This window comes from Phyllostomus hastatus, unplaced genomic scaffold (genome assembly GCF_019186645.2).
Source record: "Phyllostomus hastatus isolate PE091 unplaced genomic scaffold, TTU_PhHast_1.1 phas_contig_196, whole genome shotgun sequence".
NCBI classification, from domain to species: domain Eukaryota; kingdom Metazoa; phylum Chordata; class Mammalia; order Chiroptera; family Phyllostomidae; genus Phyllostomus; species Phyllostomus hastatus.
Window position 1 is genome coordinate 32,494,732 of NW_025333709.1, and position 20,829 is coordinate 32,515,560.

The 20,829-nt window shown below is 43.5% G+C and overlaps 1 protein-coding gene across 1 annotated transcript in view; it reads right to left on the reverse strand.

Moving 5' to 3' along the window:
- Positions 1-2,270: 2,270 nt before the first annotated feature.
- Positions 2,271-20,829, reverse strand: part of KDR (kinase insert domain receptor) — a 44,226-nt gene continuing 25,667 nt past the window's right edge. The window contains exons 19-30 of the mRNA XM_045834375.1: positions 20,554-20,667; positions 19,762-19,850; positions 19,065-19,218; positions 17,026-17,123; positions 14,706-14,828; positions 14,440-14,551; positions 14,079-14,178; positions 13,457-13,562; positions 11,967-12,118; positions 6,471-6,570; positions 5,905-5,990; positions 2,271-4,147 (exon numbers count right to left, since the gene is read on the reverse strand). Coding sequence (XP_045690331.1) covers positions 3,925-4,147; positions 5,905-5,990; positions 6,471-6,570; positions 11,967-12,118; positions 13,457-13,562; positions 14,079-14,178; positions 14,440-14,551; positions 14,706-14,828; positions 17,026-17,123; positions 19,065-19,218; positions 19,762-19,850; positions 20,554-20,667 — 1,457 coding nt within the window. The 3' untranslated portion in view covers positions 2,271-3,924. The remainder of the gene's footprint in view (positions 4,148-5,904; positions 5,991-6,470; positions 6,571-11,966; positions 12,119-13,456; positions 13,563-14,078; positions 14,179-14,439; positions 14,552-14,705; positions 14,829-17,025; positions 17,124-19,064; positions 19,219-19,761; positions 19,851-20,553; positions 20,668-20,829) is intronic.

Genomic DNA, 20,829 nt, shown 5'->3' on the forward strand with positions numbered 1-20,829 from the left:
AGAGAGGTCTTCTCACTAACATTCATTCGATATCAATCACAGTTTACTGTGACCCTTGTCTTATCAGTCGTCTTCCTTTTTTTGAAGGAAACTTTTTCCCTGACTCAGGGTCCTTATCTCTGAGTCAGACCTGTGCTGGGACTGGTCTGTTCTAAGATTTTCAGTCCAGAATGTCAGGCCAGTTTGGCTGTTAAATTTCTCTCTGAGTTGCTCCTCCCCGAGTTGTCTACTTCTCTGCATTCAAAACAGAGTAAATTATTTTTACCTTTTTAATCTCTTCATCACCTGAGATCATTCTGTAACTGCCCCGCCACCAAAAAATGGACTTCAAATTGCTTTTACAAAAACTGCCTAGATTTTCCCGCTTATACTAAGCCTTCATATGAAAGATATTCATGTAATGAACGCAATTTTATAGGAACAGATTAGAACCCCTTCTGAGGCACTCATTACCTACCCGGAAAGGCATGCACATGGCACTACGGCAACTAAGGGAAAAGGGCAGGCAAATGCAGAAAGATGTGCATGGAAAGTGACTCACTCAAAGGCTTTAGCTTTCTGGGTTTGCCTACATTTTATCATCCTGGTGAAACACACCTGAGTGAGAGGCGGAAAGAAAGACACGCAAAGAGAGACAGAAAAAATTGGGTGTCATTAGCTGTAAAGTATGGGTGTGAGATTTTTACTTTTCTTCTTTCTTTCATGGAAGAGGACAAAGAAATGTGCATTAATAGGGAACCCTAGTCCACAGGTGATAAACTTGAACCTCCCACAAACTCCCATCCTCCCTGTTGATGTGGTTGAGGAGCAGGGCTGCTGGGGGCGGTGGTGGCAGAGACAGAAACAGAAGGGGAAGCTGACAGGGGAGTTTGGGAGGAGGGAAAGGAGCAGAGCAAGTACAGGGTGAGGGGAGGGAGGGCAGGAGCCAAGGGGAGGCAGCATGGCCTCATCTAAAACACAACAAATGCCTCCAACTAAAGCTTTGAAATAAGGCCATGCAAGAAACACTTCAAAAGGCCACAGAGTTCTCTTCTATACAGGGGCAAATGAGGAGAGAAAAGCAGCTAAGAACAAGGGGCGTGGATGACAGAGGAGAGGGCCAGACCTCACCTCCTAATCAGTCTGCCTGAGGTGCTGAAAGCATTTCTTTACAGTGTGAAGTTGAAACCGAATCCAAATTCCTGGCGTTGGAAACAGTGCCAGGGGCCGCTTACAAGAAACAAAATCTCTTTTTTCCTAAAATGAAGAAAATTCTGTTTTTCTGTGAGGTCTTTTCTATCTTGACTAATCTACACTCTCCTCCTATTCACTTACTGGACAACACTGTACTTAACGGGAAGGGCAAAGCCAGGCCTGACCTATATAGTTTAACATCCGTCAGAAAACCCCAATCCACTAATCCCAGACAATGGCCCAATCTGTACATGCCGTCCCCAGAAACCACACACACCATAGCCACATTCTTTACCGTAACTCACGCAGAATGTCTCAGGAAGGTGGCAGGGTTTGAAAAACTGATAAAATGTATATTCTCCCAATCACAGAGCGGGGAGCAGGGAGAGGTATATGAATGAATGGTGCTCCCATGATTGACAGCTGCTGGAAGAAGACCAAGCTAGAGCCCTGCCTCATTCCACGTACAAAAATAAATCCTACGTGCATTTGAATGTAAAGAAGAAAGAAGAAAATTTAGAGTTTGGGGGTAATTTAGAATTGGGAAGACCTTCCTGAATAACACTAAAAAGCCCAGAAGCTACTAAAAAAAAGATAGGCATATTTGACTACACACATATTTCAAAATCTTGTATAAAAAATATCACAAAGAATAGGGCCACTCGTTGGTATCGATGATTTGTTAGATAATTCTGCTCACTGAACTCAGGCCAAAGTAATCGTTAAAAATGGCACCCCTGGAACTGATGTTCTGACACTATAAGTAGAGAGTAACCTGTTATGGGAACTATCAATATGCTCCCGCTTCCCTGCACTGCCTGGGTCTGGCCACCTGTCTCTGCATCTCCCACCCTCTGACTTCACGGCTGGCTATTCTGACAGGCGTGGGGGTTACTGGAGGCCACAGATACCTTAGAGAACTGATCACGTGTCTCTCAGTACATGTTTCAAGACTTCCAAAACTGCTTGGACTATAATGAGAGTGCACGTGTATGTGAAATCTTTGTGTCCTGTCCTGAGGAAGGGGAGGGAGAGAAGTAATTCTATCTCCAGCCAGAAGTATGTACCTTCAAAATAGGTAGGATAATATTATACCATTTTTTTTACTAAGAATACTTTTATTGGTTTATAAAGTATATAAACATTTTATGAAAATATCCTTTTTAAGAAAAATAGGAGAACAAGTAAAAATAAAAAACTACCACATGGAAATTACATCTGATTTCCCTCCTTCGTTTTAGAAGTGAGAGAAATGATAGATACAGTCATGATAACTTGTAAAAGGATTCCTTCAAGTTTTTCAGTTTTTCTTAATACAATGGCATCAATTACTGAAAGCATTATGACCTTTGTTATGCTACATGTACTGATAGAAAATGTGAATAGTACAAAGTTCATTATATATAATATAAGGTTTTAATATATTACATTTGTTTCTACATAAACAGACTATAAATATATGTGCCATAGCATGTTTTATAGTCATGGTTCCCAGCATCTCACACTATGGTACCAAACGAAAAATACGTTTTGTTTTGTTTTTTAAAGGAAAAGAACAAAGGCAGAAATCAGTAGAAAGAGCTTTACATGTTAAAAGTCTACACAATACAATAGATATTGTTATAACTTCAGCTATAAAATAATTTTGAAAGCTGACTAAATTATCCAGAGAGAGGACAAACCAAATCAGCTTTTACTAGGGTACAGAGGCCAAATGTCTAAAATACTGGTGAATTGGGGGACGGGAGGGGGATGGCACAGGGAGGGGAGAAGGAACCACTGAGGGAACTCCTTCCTGGAGTCTTGACACCACAGCTTGACGCCGAACCTGCTGCATTCAGGCTCGGACACGTCACACAGGGACAGACATGGGAGCGTTCATCCACGAGAAGCCAGAAGCTGGTTTGTACAGTCAGAATTCTTCAGCACGACAGGGAGCCTCTGTCTGAATGTCCTTTCTTTGTGGTGCCTGAATAAAGGATCAGCCTGGGAGACAAGCAGCCAGAGCTGCATCATTTCCTTCCTGGGGCTTGGCCAGGAGACACGTAAGAGTCCGGAAGGAACTCTCATTAGGAGTCGGAAACAGCACAAGGAACTCTCATTTAGCCCAACTGGGAAGAGCACGCAACCTTCTAAAACCAGTAACCTCGTCTGAAGCCTTTGCAGTGCCTCACAGCCCCCGTGCCCACCTCCACTGGAGCCTACACAATGCATTGCGGGCTCCAGCACACTCAAAGGAAGCCGACATCTTCCTTTCTATCGGTCCAAACCCCACACGTCAGACTTGGCTCAGGGCCCACATCCTAAACAAAGCTTCTTAGATGCACTCAGCCCTAAAGGTCTTTCTCATCTTCAACACCAAAAGCACTTCCATTGCCTGGATTACCTAGTTTTACAGAGGTGTCAACTCCCCACTTTTAGCTACGTCTTGGGAGATGAAGCCATTTCTTCAACTTCTTCTGTTATAACCTGTGGGGAGACCCACAACAGGGAGTATCATACGTGTTTTTCAAATAAATGAAAAAGAGAATAAGGTCAACACTGGGGGAAGACACAGACACATTCTTGGGTCACAAGCATCTTGTCAGGAAATGCCTGGGGGGCTGGCTCCCTGCAGTCTGAGATCCATTTTTTTTTTTTGAAATGAAAATCAAATGTGGCTACTTCCTGGTGGTGGAAAGAACAACACTTGAAAATCTGAGCAGCACCTCTCTTGTGATTTCCAGGAGTGGGGGACTTGGGTGCCCCCTTTTAAATAGGAGGAAAACTCAACGTGGTCCCAGAGTCAGGCTGGAGAATCTGAGCTGTGCTGCCAGCCTGCGGCCCAATCTCCATCAGCTTCAAAAGTTCTGCCTCCTCGCTGGAGTACACAGTGGTGTCCGTGTCATCCGAGTGGTACCCGGACTGGTAGCCACTGGTCTGGTTGGAGCCTTCAGATGCCACAGACTCTTTGCTTTTGCTGGGCATCAGTCCACTGTGGAAAAAAAAATGTAACCACAAGAGTTGGCAAAGAGAAGGCAGTTCTTCTGCTTCTTACCCTAACCCCTGCCCCGGCCCCATGAGGGCTGTAATCTCCCTGGAGACACCAGCGCCTATCTCTCCCACTTGTTAATCAACGTATCAGGTTTACTCAGACAATGTCTATTTTCAGGTACTAGCATGAATTTGTCCTTTCAGATAAGTCCTCTTATTCAGGTCCAAGTCTTTCAAGCCTGAGATGAGATGAAAGGCAGCTCTCCTGAGTTATGCAAAGGCTCCAACCAATGGAACATTTTTATGGCCTTACAGATTGACAAGTTTGTATACAATGATAGGAGCCAAAGGGACTCTTTCATGATATGAAAGGAAATTGGGATGTTCTGAAGCCCACTTGTGCTTCCCCACTCTGTCAATTAGAGGACCGCAAGGCATGTGTATGGCATCAATAAAGTTCTCGAGCAACGTTAAACTTTAATAAGTCGATGTGTGTGTGCAACCAAGCCAGACATGTCAGAAACTGCTTTTTTACTCATCAGAATCACGTTCTTCAGAACGACTGCAGACCTGGATCACTCAGCAGCAAGAAGAGAATGCTTTCAATGGTGTGGATTCATGACAGATGGTAATCGTGTCAAAGCTTAGAAGCGCAGGCTCTGCTGATCTAAAGCTTTAGGACTTACACTTCTTGAATCATTCTGAGATGTGAGTTTTTTCCCTTTAATAAGTACCTTACCAAATTATTCATATTAAACATTGCAAAAAGGATTTTATTAACTCTGTGCTCATACATGGTTTAAAAATTATTTCAGATTGCTAGAAATGCAATTTTTCTTTCAATCTAACCACAATAAAAATAATTTAGTGTCTCAAGCAATGGCATGGTAATTATCACACAGTCATTGCTCAATGGATATATTTTGAATCTGTGAATAAAACATGATTAGCTCTCACAGTATCTTACCTTGGGCTTAAGGCAAGCAAAATAGCACAATGGAACATTTTAATGTTTTTTTTCCCCAACATGAACATCAATAACCCATGGGTTATTGGTTTAGATTATAAGTAGATCAAAATCTTCTCTATTCTTACCTAGAGTGAACCCACTAGCAAATAAATAATTATTCTGCACCCTACTATTCTTTTTTAATTTTTAAATATTTTATTGTTATTCCATTACAGTTGTTCCAACTTTTCCCCCTTTCCCCTCCTGCATCCAGCCCACCCCCTGCTCCTACAGTCATGCATCTTATTATTTTTATAAATTCAGATTTTCATTTATTTGTTAAGTCAAAGCAGGTACATCTATTCAAAGCAACTACAAATTCCTATTGAACCTCATGGAGAAAATGATATTCAAAACATAGTATTTTTCCTACAGTTAAGTAAGGTGAGCTCAGCGAATAATATTTAAGAATCTAAACAAGTAGCTATTGGCTTACTTATATATTTTACTTCTCAAGGACAGACACATCTTTCATGTACAGGTTTAAAAACTCTTCAGGGATCACAGCCAATGATTTCTTTGTTATTTAGCCAGTACCAGACAAATCTCATAAAAATCCTTTGATTCATTTAAAATTTTTTTAGGCTTACACTTCATTGTTTGATTTGTTTAAGCTCCTCATTAAGTTCGATGTAAATCTGCCCAGCCAACAACACAAAATGCAAAAGATCTGCAACTACATTGAAAATCCTAAGTTCCTTCCAAAAATTCCCATTGAAATTAGTCTTTTCTATTTGGTTGAGCCTTACCTAAAAGATGGAGATAATTTGGTTTTGTCTTCCAAGGTTTTCAGCTCTTCTGATGCAAGAACCATACCACTGTCCGTCTGGTTGTCCTTTTTAAGAGACAATGAGATGGCACAGGTGATTGAGTGTGAGCACGGACCAGCTACTTAATTAAACTGACTTCTTAACCCACCCATCAGACAACACATTCCAATGTTTTGCAGAGGACGGTAAAGGTACCCGAACCAGGAACTCTGCAAGCTGCACGAGTAGCTTCCTAGGAGTAGACCCAGGCCCGGAAGAAGACAGGAAATTAGGAAGAAGAAGCTGAGGGACCCATTTCACCCTTCTTTTCCCTTGATAGTATTTACACTTGAGTGGAATTGGACATGAGGGTAGAGTATCTTGAATTTGTACCAGGGGCTTTCCTTGCGGAGTAAGTTTCTTTTCAGTAGCGACCCCATGACACAGACCCTCAAGGAAAGCCTTATAATTTGCCTGCAAGTCTCCAATGCTTAGGCTAATATTTACTTAGCTAACGTTTCATCTTCTGTATAATTTTTAAGACTATTTTTAAAAGATGTACTTACATCTGGGATTACTTTTACTTCTGGTTCTTCCAGTGGGATATCTTCAAATGTTTTTACACTCACAGGTCGGCTCTTTCGCTTACTGTTCTGCAGATACTGACTGCAAAAGAAAAAATATTTATATTTTAGTGGTGGTATATTTGGCTGCAGATACCACAAGTGATACCTAAGTTCATTATCTTTCAACCACAAGTTTAATAGTGACCTTCAAAACATCCTTTGGAAAAAGAAAAACAAAACAAAAATCTTTCTCTGCTAGCATTCACTGAAGGCTTAATTTCCTGTGAGAGTCCATTTAAAAGTATAATATAAATGAGGGGCCTAGATGAGCCCCTCTTCCTTTGAATTGTGCTTCTGAGGTCCAGGGCTGGACTAAAGACAACAACAGCAAACTAAGTGATCAACCACCCTCTGCTTGGCTTCCTGATTGCATGAGACTCCTCCACTGACTTCTCGACACGTTACCAGTGTTTCACATCCGCCGGGCCATCTCCTAGGAAAGTTTTTCTGAGTAATGTCCACAGAGCAAACATCCAGTGGAAGATGGGTGAAGGACACACCTGCAGATCTCACTGACTCTCACTGTAGGATGCTGAAGTCAGCAGGATCTGAAGACAATCTCCTCTGTCTACACGTAATAAAGCCTTAGTGTGTAGACAAGGGAGGGGCTGAGTCTCACTATCCCCTATTTTCAGCCCACAGAGTTGTGGGTCTTAGGAAAGGGCAGTGGCCCAAGACCCATGAGATATTCTGTCAATTTCAGAGTCTACACAAGCTTGGGAAAGTCATAAATATTCCTATGTCTCTGTTGCCTCATCTTTAAAATGTATTGGCCATAGCTTTCCCTCCCTGAGTCAGAAGGATGAATGAGGACAATGAGAGTGGTAAACGAATGGCAGGTGGTAAGTGTTCTTAGAAAGAGTGATGTTCTATCGACCAAAGGAGCTTGTTGTCCTCCTTTGTATTCAAAGGGGGTGCCAGTTTCCTGCAGGAGTCCAAATAGGACTCATCAGACAGCATGTCACCTGCGTCCAGGAGGTGCTCCTTCCCTTTCCTGTGACTCTGGGTGGGTCTGAGGGACCTGGTTAAAATCACTAACGGCCTAAGTGGAGAGCAGGAAAGTCCTTCTCACAAGACCAGACAGAAAATTCCCTTCTCACTCTCTCACCACACGTAGTCTTCTGGACATGCTAACTTGTGTTTCCTTGTGTCTTCTGTGAACGAGGAGAGTGAGGACTCACTTGGGCTGAAGGTAGAGAATGGAAACGGAGTCTCCCACCCCTGCCCTAGGAAGCAGGTTCCTCTTCCTACAGAGAGAAGCCAATGAAGTTCACCAGTGACATCCTCACTCAGGAATCTCCACAAGAAACAAGACAGGATATGCAAGGGGAGAGGAAGAGCCCTCTTCTCCTAAGTTCAGTCCCTAAAAGTGGCAGTTACTAAAACCCATGGGTAGCATAGTCTATCACTGGTTCACTCACTCGTTCAGGACCCCCTCCCACGGGCCAAGCACTGTGCGCAACGCTCCACAACCATTGTCTTGTGGCATCTTCACAAATGGTACCTCTCTACGGCAGGATATTATTGTCCCAACTTCAGATGACAAATTGAGGCACAGAAAGGTTAATAAACTTGTCCAAAATCACAGAACTGAAATGCGTGGATTATAATTTTGGATTATAATGAATAAGCACTAAAGAATTTTAAGCATGAGATTGACCAGCTCAGATATATCCTTTTGAAAGATGACTCTGGGTTGAGAAGGGTAAGATCAGAACCAGTGAGACCAATGATGGGGAAAATTCCACTTATCTGAGATAAAGAAGGGCAGCCTGACTAAAGAAAGGTGATGCTCATGGGGTTTGGAGAAGTGGGCAGATTCAAGAGCTATTCAGGATGAAGAATCAACCAAAGCTGGTGATCTTGAGCACTAATTCAGTTACCTTAGAAAGGATAGTTGCTAGACTTCTGAGCCCAGTAACTCCAAAAGTTGCACGGCCCTTCACAGTTAAAAAGGCATTTTCATGTTTTATATGCTCTTTCCAAAACTACAAAATAGGTTTTGTGTGTGTGTGTTTTAAAGATTTTATTTCTTTATTTGCAGACAGAGGAGGAAGAAAGGAGAAAGAGAGTGAGAGAAACATCAGATTAGTTGCTTCTCGAACACCCCCCACTGGGGACCTGGCCCGCAACCCAGGCATATGCCCTGACTGGGAACCAAGCTGGTGGCCATTTGGTTTGCAGGCTCATGATCAATCCACTGAGCCACACCAGCCCAGGCAGTGTTTTATTTCTCATTTGAAGACGAGGAAGCTAAGCCTTAGGGAGGAAACAGCTAGAACTGAGACTTGAACTTTGGTCTTAGACACTAAAGCCCATGGAGGTGATTTTTTGGTTGTTGTTGGGTTTTTTTGTTTTACTTTGTCTTGTTTTGTTTTACCCTACTCCATACTGACACCCTTGGAAAAGTATCAGGGAGGAAAAAGAAGAAAGCAGTGGGTATGATTGTTCAAGTTTTTATTAAGCACTTAGTATGTGCACAGCACTGTTCTCTTCTTTACGTGACCTGTGTGGTGAGAGGTGGTGGGGAGAAGAGGATATGTGGGGTGTGAGACAGGTAAAAGATGGAGAAAAGACAGTTTCACTTCCAGCTGCCTAACATCAGAGCCAAATTAAGGGACCAGCTGAAAGCATGACTCTACAAGGAACATTTCATCATTACCAACAATTAACCAAAATGAAGAAAATGCTATGTGCCAAAACCTTTTTCTGGGAGAGAATGGAAAAGAAATTTTTGATACGTTGCTTGGCGTGGGACATGAAACTCCCAGGGAAAAAGATGGAGCCACCGCAGATGGTCCCCAAACTGCCTTTGAAGAAAGATGAGTGCAATTAATATGTGTTTTCTTGCAGAAAGCATGCAAACTTGGGGCCAGAGCCTATCCTCAGGGAAACGAGAGAAAACGCTAAGTCTAGACACCGGCGGTCCTTTCTTCCCACCCTTCCCCTGCACACCTCTCAGCCCCTCTCTAAATAAATGTTGAACACATATTTTTTAACCAGGCAACAAATCATCGGGTTGGCTCCCACAGTGATGTCTCTGTCCAGCTCTATTTATAAAGCAATGGAATTGAAAATTAGAAGGAGGGAGCAAGTGAGAACGACTTCTCGACTTTTCTACTTGACTGGCAGCGTGGAAGAGGAGAAAACAAGCCTGCCGAGCACACCCCAGCCTCGTCTCTGTCTCCCCAGGGAAGCAGACCCATAGAGAGCATAAATGGCATGTGCCATGCGCAGATGCCTGGATTATACCTTTCCTTTAGCCCAGATGATTTAAATGTGACCGTGGAGTCTTATTTTTATACGGGGAAAAAAGGTGGAGGCGGTTGGGAAGGGGTGCAGACAAAAGATTCCAATTTCCATTTTATTTTTCAAATTGTGGCTGGATAAAAGAGAAACTGAACTGGAAAGACCAATTCAAAAACCACAAGAAGAAAATAGAAGCCAGGCCTGTGTTCGGAGTGTGGTGTCACATTTGTCCACGCTTCTGGGGATAAATGTTAGCAGCCCTGTCTTAGATCCAGCATCGCATTTGGCACTTCCATTACACAAACATGACTTCATCGGCTCTCAGCACCATATGCAAAGCGCCCGAGCGAGCCAAGACACTGCCGACTTGGGTCCTGGTTCCACCTGGTCACTGAAAACCCAAGGAATAGAGCTCGTGATCACATGGCTTTCTGATAAACGAGGAGGCAATAGTGTTGTGGGAATAATTACTGTACCAGAAGGCCAACTGAACTTGAGCTAAGATTTTTTTTCAAAGATTTTATTTATTTTTAGAGAGGGAAAGGGAGGGAGAAAGAGAGAGAGAGAATCAATGTATGGTTGCCTCTCACATGGCCCCCAATGGGGACGTGGCCTGCAACCTAGGCATGTGCCCTGACTAGGAATTGAACCTGAGATGCTTTGGTTCTCAGCCCGAGCTCAATCCACTGACCTACGCCAGCCAGGGCTGAACTAAGAGTTTTTAACATGGGAGTGGAACTGTAGGCTTTCATTCCATGACTCTTTCTCTCTGCTAGGCCCTCCTTGGTATAGAAGAAAATGACACCGAGTTCATCAGAGAAAATGGAATCATTCTGGGGATATAAATTTAAGCAGCTCACATAAGAGCTATCATTATTGAGAGCTCCCTAAATGCCAGGCACTTAGAAATGCATTATATCAGTAATTCTCACAACAATTACTCTGAATGACAACAGTGACCTCACCTGGGTTGCAATGAAGACCTGCCCCAAGTCACATAGCTGCTCAAAAGCTTACCTGGGCATGCAAGCCACTTCTATCTGACTCAAAATCTGGATCTTGAATCAGAATATTGTATTCCCCCAGGTAATCACTCCGAACTCACGTTCAACATCTGTGTCCTAAAAGAGCACACTTCCTACCTTGCCTAACACAGAGTTATCATGTGGGCAAAATCTGATAATATAAGGAAAAGCTCTTTGAAAAATGCCCAGAGTTCTTGACAAAATAGAATGGTTCACATGTTGCCTCCAGCGACTCTGAGCTTTCTTCTCGCTCATAACAGAGCTCTTGATGCCCCCTGTGGTTGACGCCACAACACTGATGGCTCAGGCTGCCTCCTCACCTGCTACATGGCAACCCGGCCAAGTGCTCAAAGGCCTGCACCCCTCCCTGCAGCCACGGCATGCTCCAGAGGGCATTGTGGGCCATGGCTGTCAGGGGGTCCAGTTAGAGGAGGAAAACACCCAAAGGGGTGCTAAAGAAACAGAGCAAGGGGAAGTAGTCCCAGGCTTAGAAAAAGGCAATTTTAACATCATAATGTAGGAAACCATATCAACTTTTTCCTTATGCACAGGTGCTGGGAGAGAGAGAAAAGGAAGCTGCCTTCAGAACCCCTTTAGAAATCAGGGAAGGGCTGCAGTGCACATGTTTTAAATAAGCCCAGAAGCCTCATTATGTAATAAAACCCTAAAGATCAGACTTGGGCGGGGCTTCTGAAGATGTGCTGTCCAGGCTGCCACGGGGCACATCCCCATGGCTCGCTGTCTCCTCGCCCCAGAGGCACAAGTCTGTTTTCACAGATGCCTAGAACTCTTCCTTCCTGGATCTTCCTAACCTACTTAATTCACATTAATAAAAGAATACATGGGGATAATTTAAATGCAGATGTCTTTGTAAAATCGGTCTCTTTGTCTGGAGATTAACAAACTATGGCATTCCAGCTATTTGCAGCTGCAGGGCTTAAAATTCTGAAAGAAAGAGCTATGGCAGCAATGTGGGCTACAGATGGGAGGAAACACACCTACCAGGCCCTCTCCGAGGAGCGCTTCTCTTTCTGTTAGTGTCAGGGCTGTGGCTGCACGTGCAAGTGGGATGCCGCAGCTTTATAAAATGTCTTCCTCCCACCCCCCTCCCCAAGCTGACCTTGAGGCCCAACCCCCGGGGGACGTTGGCCAAAGACAGTACCTGATTCCTGCTGTGTTGTCATAATGGAATTTGGGGTCACACACTTCCTCTTCCTCCATACAGGAAACAGGTGAGGTGGGCAGAGAGAGTCCAGAATCCTCTTCCATGCTCAAAGTCTCTGATATGGGAAGAACAATGTAGTCTTTGCCATCCTGAAACAATAAACACAGAGTGCTATTGTTATGGCTTCAGTGCTTCAAGGGCCTTTTCATGAGAAACAAAGGGCAAGGGGCCTTCTTGGTTAGGGGGTGTGTTGCCTTCATATCTGAAATGTAAAACTTTAAGACAACATTAAAAATGGCTTGTCCAAAAACAAAAGGGCGCTGGAAAGAAATGTGTGCCTGAAAGTGTATTAAAGGAGTTCATGAGTAGGGAGATGGGTGAGGGGACACAGAACACTGTGGCCACAATGAAGACCAAGCAGGCTTGGTGGAGTACGCGGCAGCAGAGCACATGGAGCCCCTCAGAGCTGAGAAACCATCCACGCAAGCCAGGTCCTTTAAAGGACGCGTCAGCCAGTGCTGGCCTGTGGATTTCAAGGCAAGGGAGAAACTGACGATGGTCTAGAGAAAAGCAATAAACATGCAGGAAAATGGGTCTTCTAAAAAAAGAGGCGTCACAACTTAACTATTTCATCAAAAGAAAGAAATAGCCCTGGCTGGCGTAGCTCAGTGGATTGAGCTTGGGCTGGGAACCAAAGTGTCCCAGGTTGAATTCCCAGCCAGGGTACAAGCCTGGGTTGCAGGCCATAACCCCCAGCAACCTCACATTGATGTCTCTCTCTTTCTCTTTCTCTCTCTCTCTCTCTCTCTCTCTCTCTCCCTCCCTTCCCTCTCTAAAAATAAATAAATAAAATCTTTAAAGAAAAGAAAAAGAAAGAAATGAAGGGCAAGATGATACCTTTAAATGTTTGAGAGGTTCACAATAAAAACAGATTTGACCCACTGTCCCCCAGCTGTTCAAAAGAAAAGCTGGAGGAAATTGGCTTCCATTCACTATAGTAAGAGGTGTTGACGGGAGATTAAATAACTTTCTAGTGGCAAAGGCTACAAGTCTAAAATCCTCCTCTGGAAGTTATAGGGGCCTGGGATTTTATTGGGGGGAAAATAAAGCCATCTATTTTGCAGGGTTCAGATGTGTTTTTGCCTGCAGAATATATTAAAAATTCCTTGAAATTCCATCCATTATTGATATTCTTTGGATCAACTAGTTGGTCAGTGTTGACTTTAAAAGAGCATCTGAAGACTTAACAGAAAGGAACACTGTGAAGACTAAGAGTGGTCTGCTCCCAGGTTATGAATTAGGATCTCATCTGTCTCAAAGGGCAATTAGAGCTTAGAATAAACCCCTCCTGCTCAGATCGGGAAGACTACAGCTTCTTATTCGGTGGCTGAGAGAACAGCACGGTGGCCACGACAAGGTGTAGGCAGCAGAGGAGTCCTGACAGCTGAGTACTCTTTTAAGAAGCTTCCTGGATGGAGGTGACAAACCTGCTGAGCATTAGCTTGTAACAGATTTCCCAAGTGTTCCACCAGCTCTGAAAACGTGGGTCTCTGGCTGGGCTCCCCGTGCCAGCAGTCAAGCATGGTCTGGTACCTAGAGAAGCAAAATATCAATTAATTAATACTAAATAATAAATAATTTAATATTAATACATAATACAGCACAGGTTTAGTATTATAAATAATTTAATATTTAATAGATAATATTAAATATTAAATAATGCCTAAAGGCATTAATTAACTGCCTCTTTCCTTCTGATCTGAGGCTGAAAGTAAGCACTTGAATGAGTAAATGTTTACAGAGAGTCCATCAGGAGGCAAGATGTTAAACAGGGATACGCAAGACATTTGATGCCTCCCTGCACTTGGAGCATCAGGTGGGTACAGGAAGGAAAACTGCAGATCAACACTTAATAAAAATGAACTGGATGGTGTAGACAAAATGCTGTCATTTCAAGGAGAAGAGATCGCTCAGGGCTTGAGACCATCAAGGAAGGACTGTAAGAAAGAGGCAGGGCGCAAACTGGGCCACGAAGGAGGAGTTCGAGATGGCAAGTCTCTTAGGCAGGGAGCAGAGGGAGAGAATAGAAGGATACTATTAAAGGCTCACATTTCTGGTGTGGTGTAATCAGGGGCCCTCATCCTAGTTCCTTCTTTCAATCGCCTGCAAAATTCCTCATCAATCTTCACTCCAGGATAAGGGGAAGCACCTAGAAAAAAACAGGAATGGGATGATTGTTGTGTGATTTGATCTCTTGTAGGAAGCCCTGAATCTGCTTCTTGAGCATACAGATCATCTATATATTTTTCATCCTTCCTTTCTTTTGTTTTAAGGTTTTACAATACAAAGCTTACAAGTATGTTTCACTCAAGAAAGGTTGGATACAAGACAGGGAAAGGTGTGTTGGGGGTCACAGGCTATTATCATTCTCTTTGGAGTATAGATGGAAATACCAAGAGAAGTTACTCACCTAAGGAAAATATTTCCCAGAGCAAGACACCAAAAGACCACACATCACTCTGAATTGTGTACACTCTGTCAAAAATTGTTTCTGGGGCCATCCATTTCAAAGGGAGGCGTGCCTAAGAGGGTAGAAGACAAGGAATCAGCTTCCAACTTGGCAAGTTTCTGAAGGAAAACACTTCCTTTATTCCTGAACACAGGCTCTGGATGCGTGCTAAGAGGGGTTTGAATTCCGCAACTCAAGAGGCCACTGGGTTCACCTTTGAAACTTACATCTCCTTTTCTGACATAATCCGGGTCTTTATAAATATCCCGGGCCAAGCCAAAGTCACAGATTTTAACCACGTTCTTCTCCGACAGGAGGATATTTCGTGCCGCCAGGTCCCTGTGGATACACTGCAAAAAGAATCATGTGTGCGTTAGGTCTCAGCACAGCTGATCTTTTCTACATCTGTTGTGACCTCATGCTTTAAAAAAAACCCACATCAGAAAACCAACTGATTAACAAGCACTGGGTTAATATCTTTTATCAGCACTTCAGGGGAAAAGTCTGAGTTTTGTTGAGATGCACATCTGTTTATTCCACAAACAGGCCCAGACTTTGGAGTTAAATAATTAAGTTATAGTATGATGAGGGAGTCATAAATAGACTTTTCTTGGACACAATTAAGAATGTGTTTCTGGTCACATCCACACATCCCTTTTGCCTGGCTCCATATACAGTTGAAACATGTTATTCTAAGGGACGCCCCAGAATGGGATTTATTTTGAATGAATGCACGGAAACCAGAAACAAGGACTCTCACTGGTTTGTTGGTTTCCCCATTCCATATGTAACTGAAGCTGGGCTGGCTCTGATAAACAGTTCCCAGTGGGGTTCATCCTGTTTTCAAAGTGGGGGATTATCATAAAGGTCTACTGAAGCCATTGCAGCTTCTCATTAGCCAGGCCGATTCTCTGGTGCACTACGAAGGAAAACCAGCTCTCCCTGGCTTTCTTTCTATTCTTTTCCACTCCTGTCCTTCCTCTCTCTATGTCCCCCAACATCATCTAACTTCCTACTGCCAAGCAGCTTTAGCTCCACCTGGTAGAACTGCAAGAGAGTAAGTCAAGGGAGACACTTTTAAATGAATGAAAAGCTTTGATGAGAATTCTCAGGTCAGTGCAGAGGTGATCACGTGAGCCCAGCATCCCTGACCGCTCGCACCTCACATCTGGGTAGCACTTTCCTCTGAAGGAGGCGTATTTAAAAACACATTGTCTAGCATGACTGAGCAAGACAGGAGGTTCCAAAAAAGAGACAACACTTCCTAGTTTCTTTCCAACCTAAGTGCTTCCATTATTTGCCCAACAACCTGGTGGTATTCAATAAAGCAGGGGAAGCTAAAGGATCTTTAGCTTCCTCCCCCAGTCACTGAAAAGAACCCTGACTAAATGGCAGGCTATGGCCTTAAAAAAGTAATTAAAAAAAATCAGAATCTCCAAGAAGGGCAAAGAGCTTTTCTCTTTGAGAAAATCCTGTGAGACTCCACCTTCCTCCCTGCCCCGTAGGAGGAGGAAGACAAGCGCTCCCGGCAGGCATATCTGAGATCCTGAAGCTCCGAAACCTCAGGAAAATAAGTGGGTTAGGGATGTCGCTCTGATTTAGAAGCAAATAAACAAAAAAATAATAAACTCCAAAACTCTTTGTCTTTCTTCCCCCCACAAAACTGCAACAAATGCATTTTGTGAAACAATTTTTCTTGAAATTTAATTTGAATTTTTCTTGTTTAATGTTGAACCATCCACTGTACCCTTCCTTGTCCAGAGCAGTAGCCTGAATCTACCTTGCTCCCTCCGGAGTGTTTACACCCTTCACAATATTTGTAACTTGTCACGTCCCCACCTCAGCCTTTGTTTGGCCTACTTTTCTAATTTTAGCTCTTTCATCGCTCTCATCTGAAGCCTGTCCTTCCTGGTTTCTAATTATACTACTAACACATGTTTTTTGATGGATGGCGATGAATGTAAATTAAAAATAGACTTACACCAACATATCCACAAGGCTCAATCCCCTCACGTCTTCTAGGTCATTGCTCAAATGTCACATTCTTACAAAGTCTTCCTCGTCCACTTTGTTTAAAACTGACATACACAGACAGAAGGGCACGCACACACACAGACACAGCACTCCTGTATACTCCATTACCTTTCCTGCTTAATTTTCCCCGCAGTGCTTACTCCCATCTAATCTGCTGTGTATTTTACTTGCTGACATTTACTGTTTGTTCCTCCCCACAGAATGTAAACTCCATGAAGCTGCAGAGTTCTGCCTGTTTGTTCACACAGTATTCACACAGTTAGTGCTGAGAAGACTGCCTAACAGTTCATGGATGCTCATTAATCAAAGGCTCAAAAATCACAGAAATTAATTTCATGAAATCCTTATTACCCCCTCAGGGGGCAGAGAATTCCCCCTAGAGAATTCTTTTACTATTCCCCAGACGGGTGAATGAACTATAGCGCCAAGCAAACACCAGTACCTGGCACTGGAGACCTTATTTCCACATCTGTGAACTGCAGAGATACTTTGTTTGCCCTTGAGCTCTCTTACCTTCCGAGATGCCAAAAACTCCATGCCCTTGGCCACCTGGAAGCTGTAACAGATGAGATGCTCCAGGGTCAAGAAGTTTTTGTACAGGTCTTCAGAAGCTGCAAGAAGATCCAGGAGTACGGAGATCAGTATTTCCAACAGAAACAATTTATTTATAAGTTTTTTTAAGAATAGTCTTCATTTCAGAACGTGCGAGTTAAATTCAGGAAATACAAGCAGAAAGAGAATGCCTCTATCTTCTGTAAATTTGCTGAAACCCAGTATTATTAGCCTTCATCATACCCCTTAGCAAAAATAATAGTTTTTCCATTTCAGCCAGATTGAACCAGCGAGTCCAGGAGACAGAATAGAGGTGAAATTGGCCCAGATAGCAGGGTGGAAGAGAACTTGTTCAAATTTACTGTTTTAAACTTGTTTTTTTTTTCATGTACCCAGAGGGATAAACAATAGTTTCATATCAAGAACTCTAAAAATAAAACAACAATATGCAGGGTCACCGAATCTTTTGTCTCCAGGCTTTGTCCTGGGACAAATGACAAAGGTCAAATTATAATCTACAACGGATAACTAAAAATACTAGAAACAGATTTAGTTCTCTCACTTTCAAGATGGGAAAGTGCTACAGATGCAATAAATCTGGCCTAGGAGGATGCTTTCTCTCCTTCAAAGATGTGAATGAGGGAATGCAGGAACGTGAAGACAAATGATGAATTTCATAAACTGGAGGTATTTACTTCCATGCAACTGGTACAAATAACTGCTAAGACATTAATGTGTGTTTCAACACGATCTCTTAATTTTAGTCAGATAGGATAAGACACGACTTCTTTCCTGGAGTCAAATACCAAAGTACAATAAGTGAAAACTCAGTCGTAATAACTTTGTGCATATTAAAAACACTTCGAACCATTTTCTCAATGACTTTTATGCTCAGGGCTACAGGGCTCTCGGTGAAGAACCAGTGAGAGCTCTTCATTTTCCCAATGAGGAGAGGGAGTTAAAATTCTAGGCCAGCCCTCCTTCTGCGCCGTCATACGAGCCCAGTCCCTTGGGTTTGCAGCTCCCTGGCCCCCGTTTTGGGAGAGAGAGAGGACAGGGCCAAGGTGGCTCCCCTCAGAGTGGGTCCAGTTCCTCGAGGTCTGGACCACCTCCTCACACTCTTCCAGACCCCCTTCCAGCCTCACACTGCCCACTAGGCTTCTCAGGGCAAGAAGTCAGAGGCCAGTACTATCTATGGCCTCACATCCAGGGAAAGGGAAGCGAGTTCTTCCACTATTTCATAACTGGATTATTCTAAGCTCATGCCTCACGAGGAGCCAGATGTCAGGAAGCCCTAGCTCTGCCTCCATGAGCACTCTCTGCTCCTTCTGGGGGAAGCGGGTGTATAGTGTATCCTGGAGTTGGAAGAAGTCCTGGAAGTGAGGCTGAGAAGGTAGCAGCATTCAGAAAGAACCCTAAAATATCATCAGAAATACGACCAGATAAAGAAAAGTGTATTTCTCAAGATGCCTCTGAGGAAGTATGGTTAGAAGCAAGACTTGATAAATCACTTAGGGTGGGGAAGAAGTACCAGATGTCCCCTATACTGCCTTGGAGAAGGCTGGGTATGATTAAGTGAAGGACTTCTGTTGGGCTGGTGAAGTAAGCAAGATGGGGCTGAAATGCTTGGGGCAACGAGGAGACTAATCAGCCACTGGAGCGCCTTCTCCTGCCCTTCTGGAACACAGCACTGAGCCTCTCCTGCTCAGAAGTGCTGAACCAACATCTTGAGAACATTGGTTTGATAGCTGCCAACCGCTTAGTTCTCCTGGCGTTCGAGATGGCTCAGGCTGGCCAGGCTTCGTCTTGCAGCCTCGCCTGCTGTTATGTAGAGCTTCCACACTTCCCCTCTGGGGGGACTAAAGGCAGCCAGTCTAGAAATTCAGCTGTCTTTCAAATAGGAGGTAGTATTGGACTTTTCCCATGGCAGCACTGCTCATAGCACCCTGTCACCTCGTCTGTTCCTACAAGAGCATGCATGAGAAAGCAATGGCAGGCACCTTCCTCCTCTTCCACATCACTGAGGGACTTCTCCTCAACAAATCCGGAGCTGGCTGAGCTCTGGCTACTGGTGATGCTGTCCAAGCGGCGTTTAGGGTCCACGGTGATTTCCCCAACGTATTCTTTCCCTGGACGGAATCGGGCCCCTTTGGTCTATAAAAAAAGCACATGAACAAACTCCTTGACTACAAAATGGACCGCTAAAATGTAGCAAACTTTGAAAACAGTTGTAACTACTTAAAAACAGACCAGAAGGACATCAATGTCAGGATTATGCAGTCTCTAGGCGAAAATTTTGGACAAGTATTTTTGATAATAGATTTTCTTCCACAGAGCCTCGTTCCTTCTTGAGCTCACACAGATAAATGCCTTGTTTCAAGTTTCACTCAGGCACACTTCCAACATTAGGGTGCTCTCTACAGAGGGATTTCCACTCCGGGGACAGAGACTACTACCGAGTGGCCCTTCCTTTCCTTAGCCACGCCTACCTTCTCCCCTCTCCAGGCACCACCTATCATGGGTCCATAGATGAAGCCACAAAAATAAATCATGAGAAGTCTACGTCCACCCACAAGATAATGTCAGAAGACCCCTTACAAGTTTTTCACAGAATTTTAACAAAAAAATTAACCTGTACCAGTTTGAATTTCCCCCCCTTTTACAGTGCAGCCAGAGTTGAGGTAAGGAATGCCATACCTTGTAAGGGACAAATTCATTCCTCTTGCTCCTTAAGTAAGTGGACAGGTTTCCAAACTTGCAGAATTCCACAATCACCATGAGCGGGCCTGCGGACAGCACAGCATGTCAGGAAAGGAGAACGTGATTCACTCACGTTTCTCCCTAAGTGTTTAATATATTTTTCAACCAGAAAACATCATTTAAACACTACAACCTTTCTCTGGGGACAGAATCATAGAAATCAGCTGGTCATAAGCCCCTTATATGGTAGCTTGGCTTTTTCCAAAGGGCGATTCCACAAGACTGACAAAAGTTTAAAAAAGAAACACACCCATTTGCTTTTCAACATAATCACTTACGATGAGTCCGTTTTAGGGAGACCTACTGTCAGTGTCTTTTGTTTCCAAGTTTGGGGGAAGTTTACTTTTCTCATCTAAATACCTGCTCCACAAGTAACAGCCTGTATCATAGGGATGTGACCTTTTTTTCATTCACACGAAGAGACAGAATAATTTATAGTGTCCATATAACCTCCATGAAATATATTTATACAGGGTGGGGCAAAAGTAGGTTTACAGTTGTTCGTATGGAAAATCATACAGTAATTCATAAGTATAATACAAGAGTCAGCCCTGTGTTTTGCATACTCATAACTGTAAACCTACTTTTGCCACATCCTGTATCTGGAAATCTGGCCAAGTATCCTAAGTTAAGGGAATCAAAGCCATGGGAGTTGAGTGGTTTCTCTCAAATAGCAACAGAGATGCACATGCCTGAATCGGGGAACCAGAACCACCCACAGGTACTCACCTCCTGGCTTCGTACAGGCACCCAGGAGATTGACCACATTGAGATGATGGCCAATGTGAATGAGGATCTTGAGTTCAGACATGAGGGCTCGGTGTTCACTGTGTGTTGCTCCTTCTGCAAATGCAGGGCAAACAGGGCAATCGTAAATGTGGGCATTGCCTTAGGAAGACTGGTGCATCTCTGCAATCTCCTCTCCAGGGATAAGTCAACTGTAGCCCCCTTTACAGACTAGGTGCATTCCCCTAAAAGTTAGGTATAAATTATATTTTCTGATTC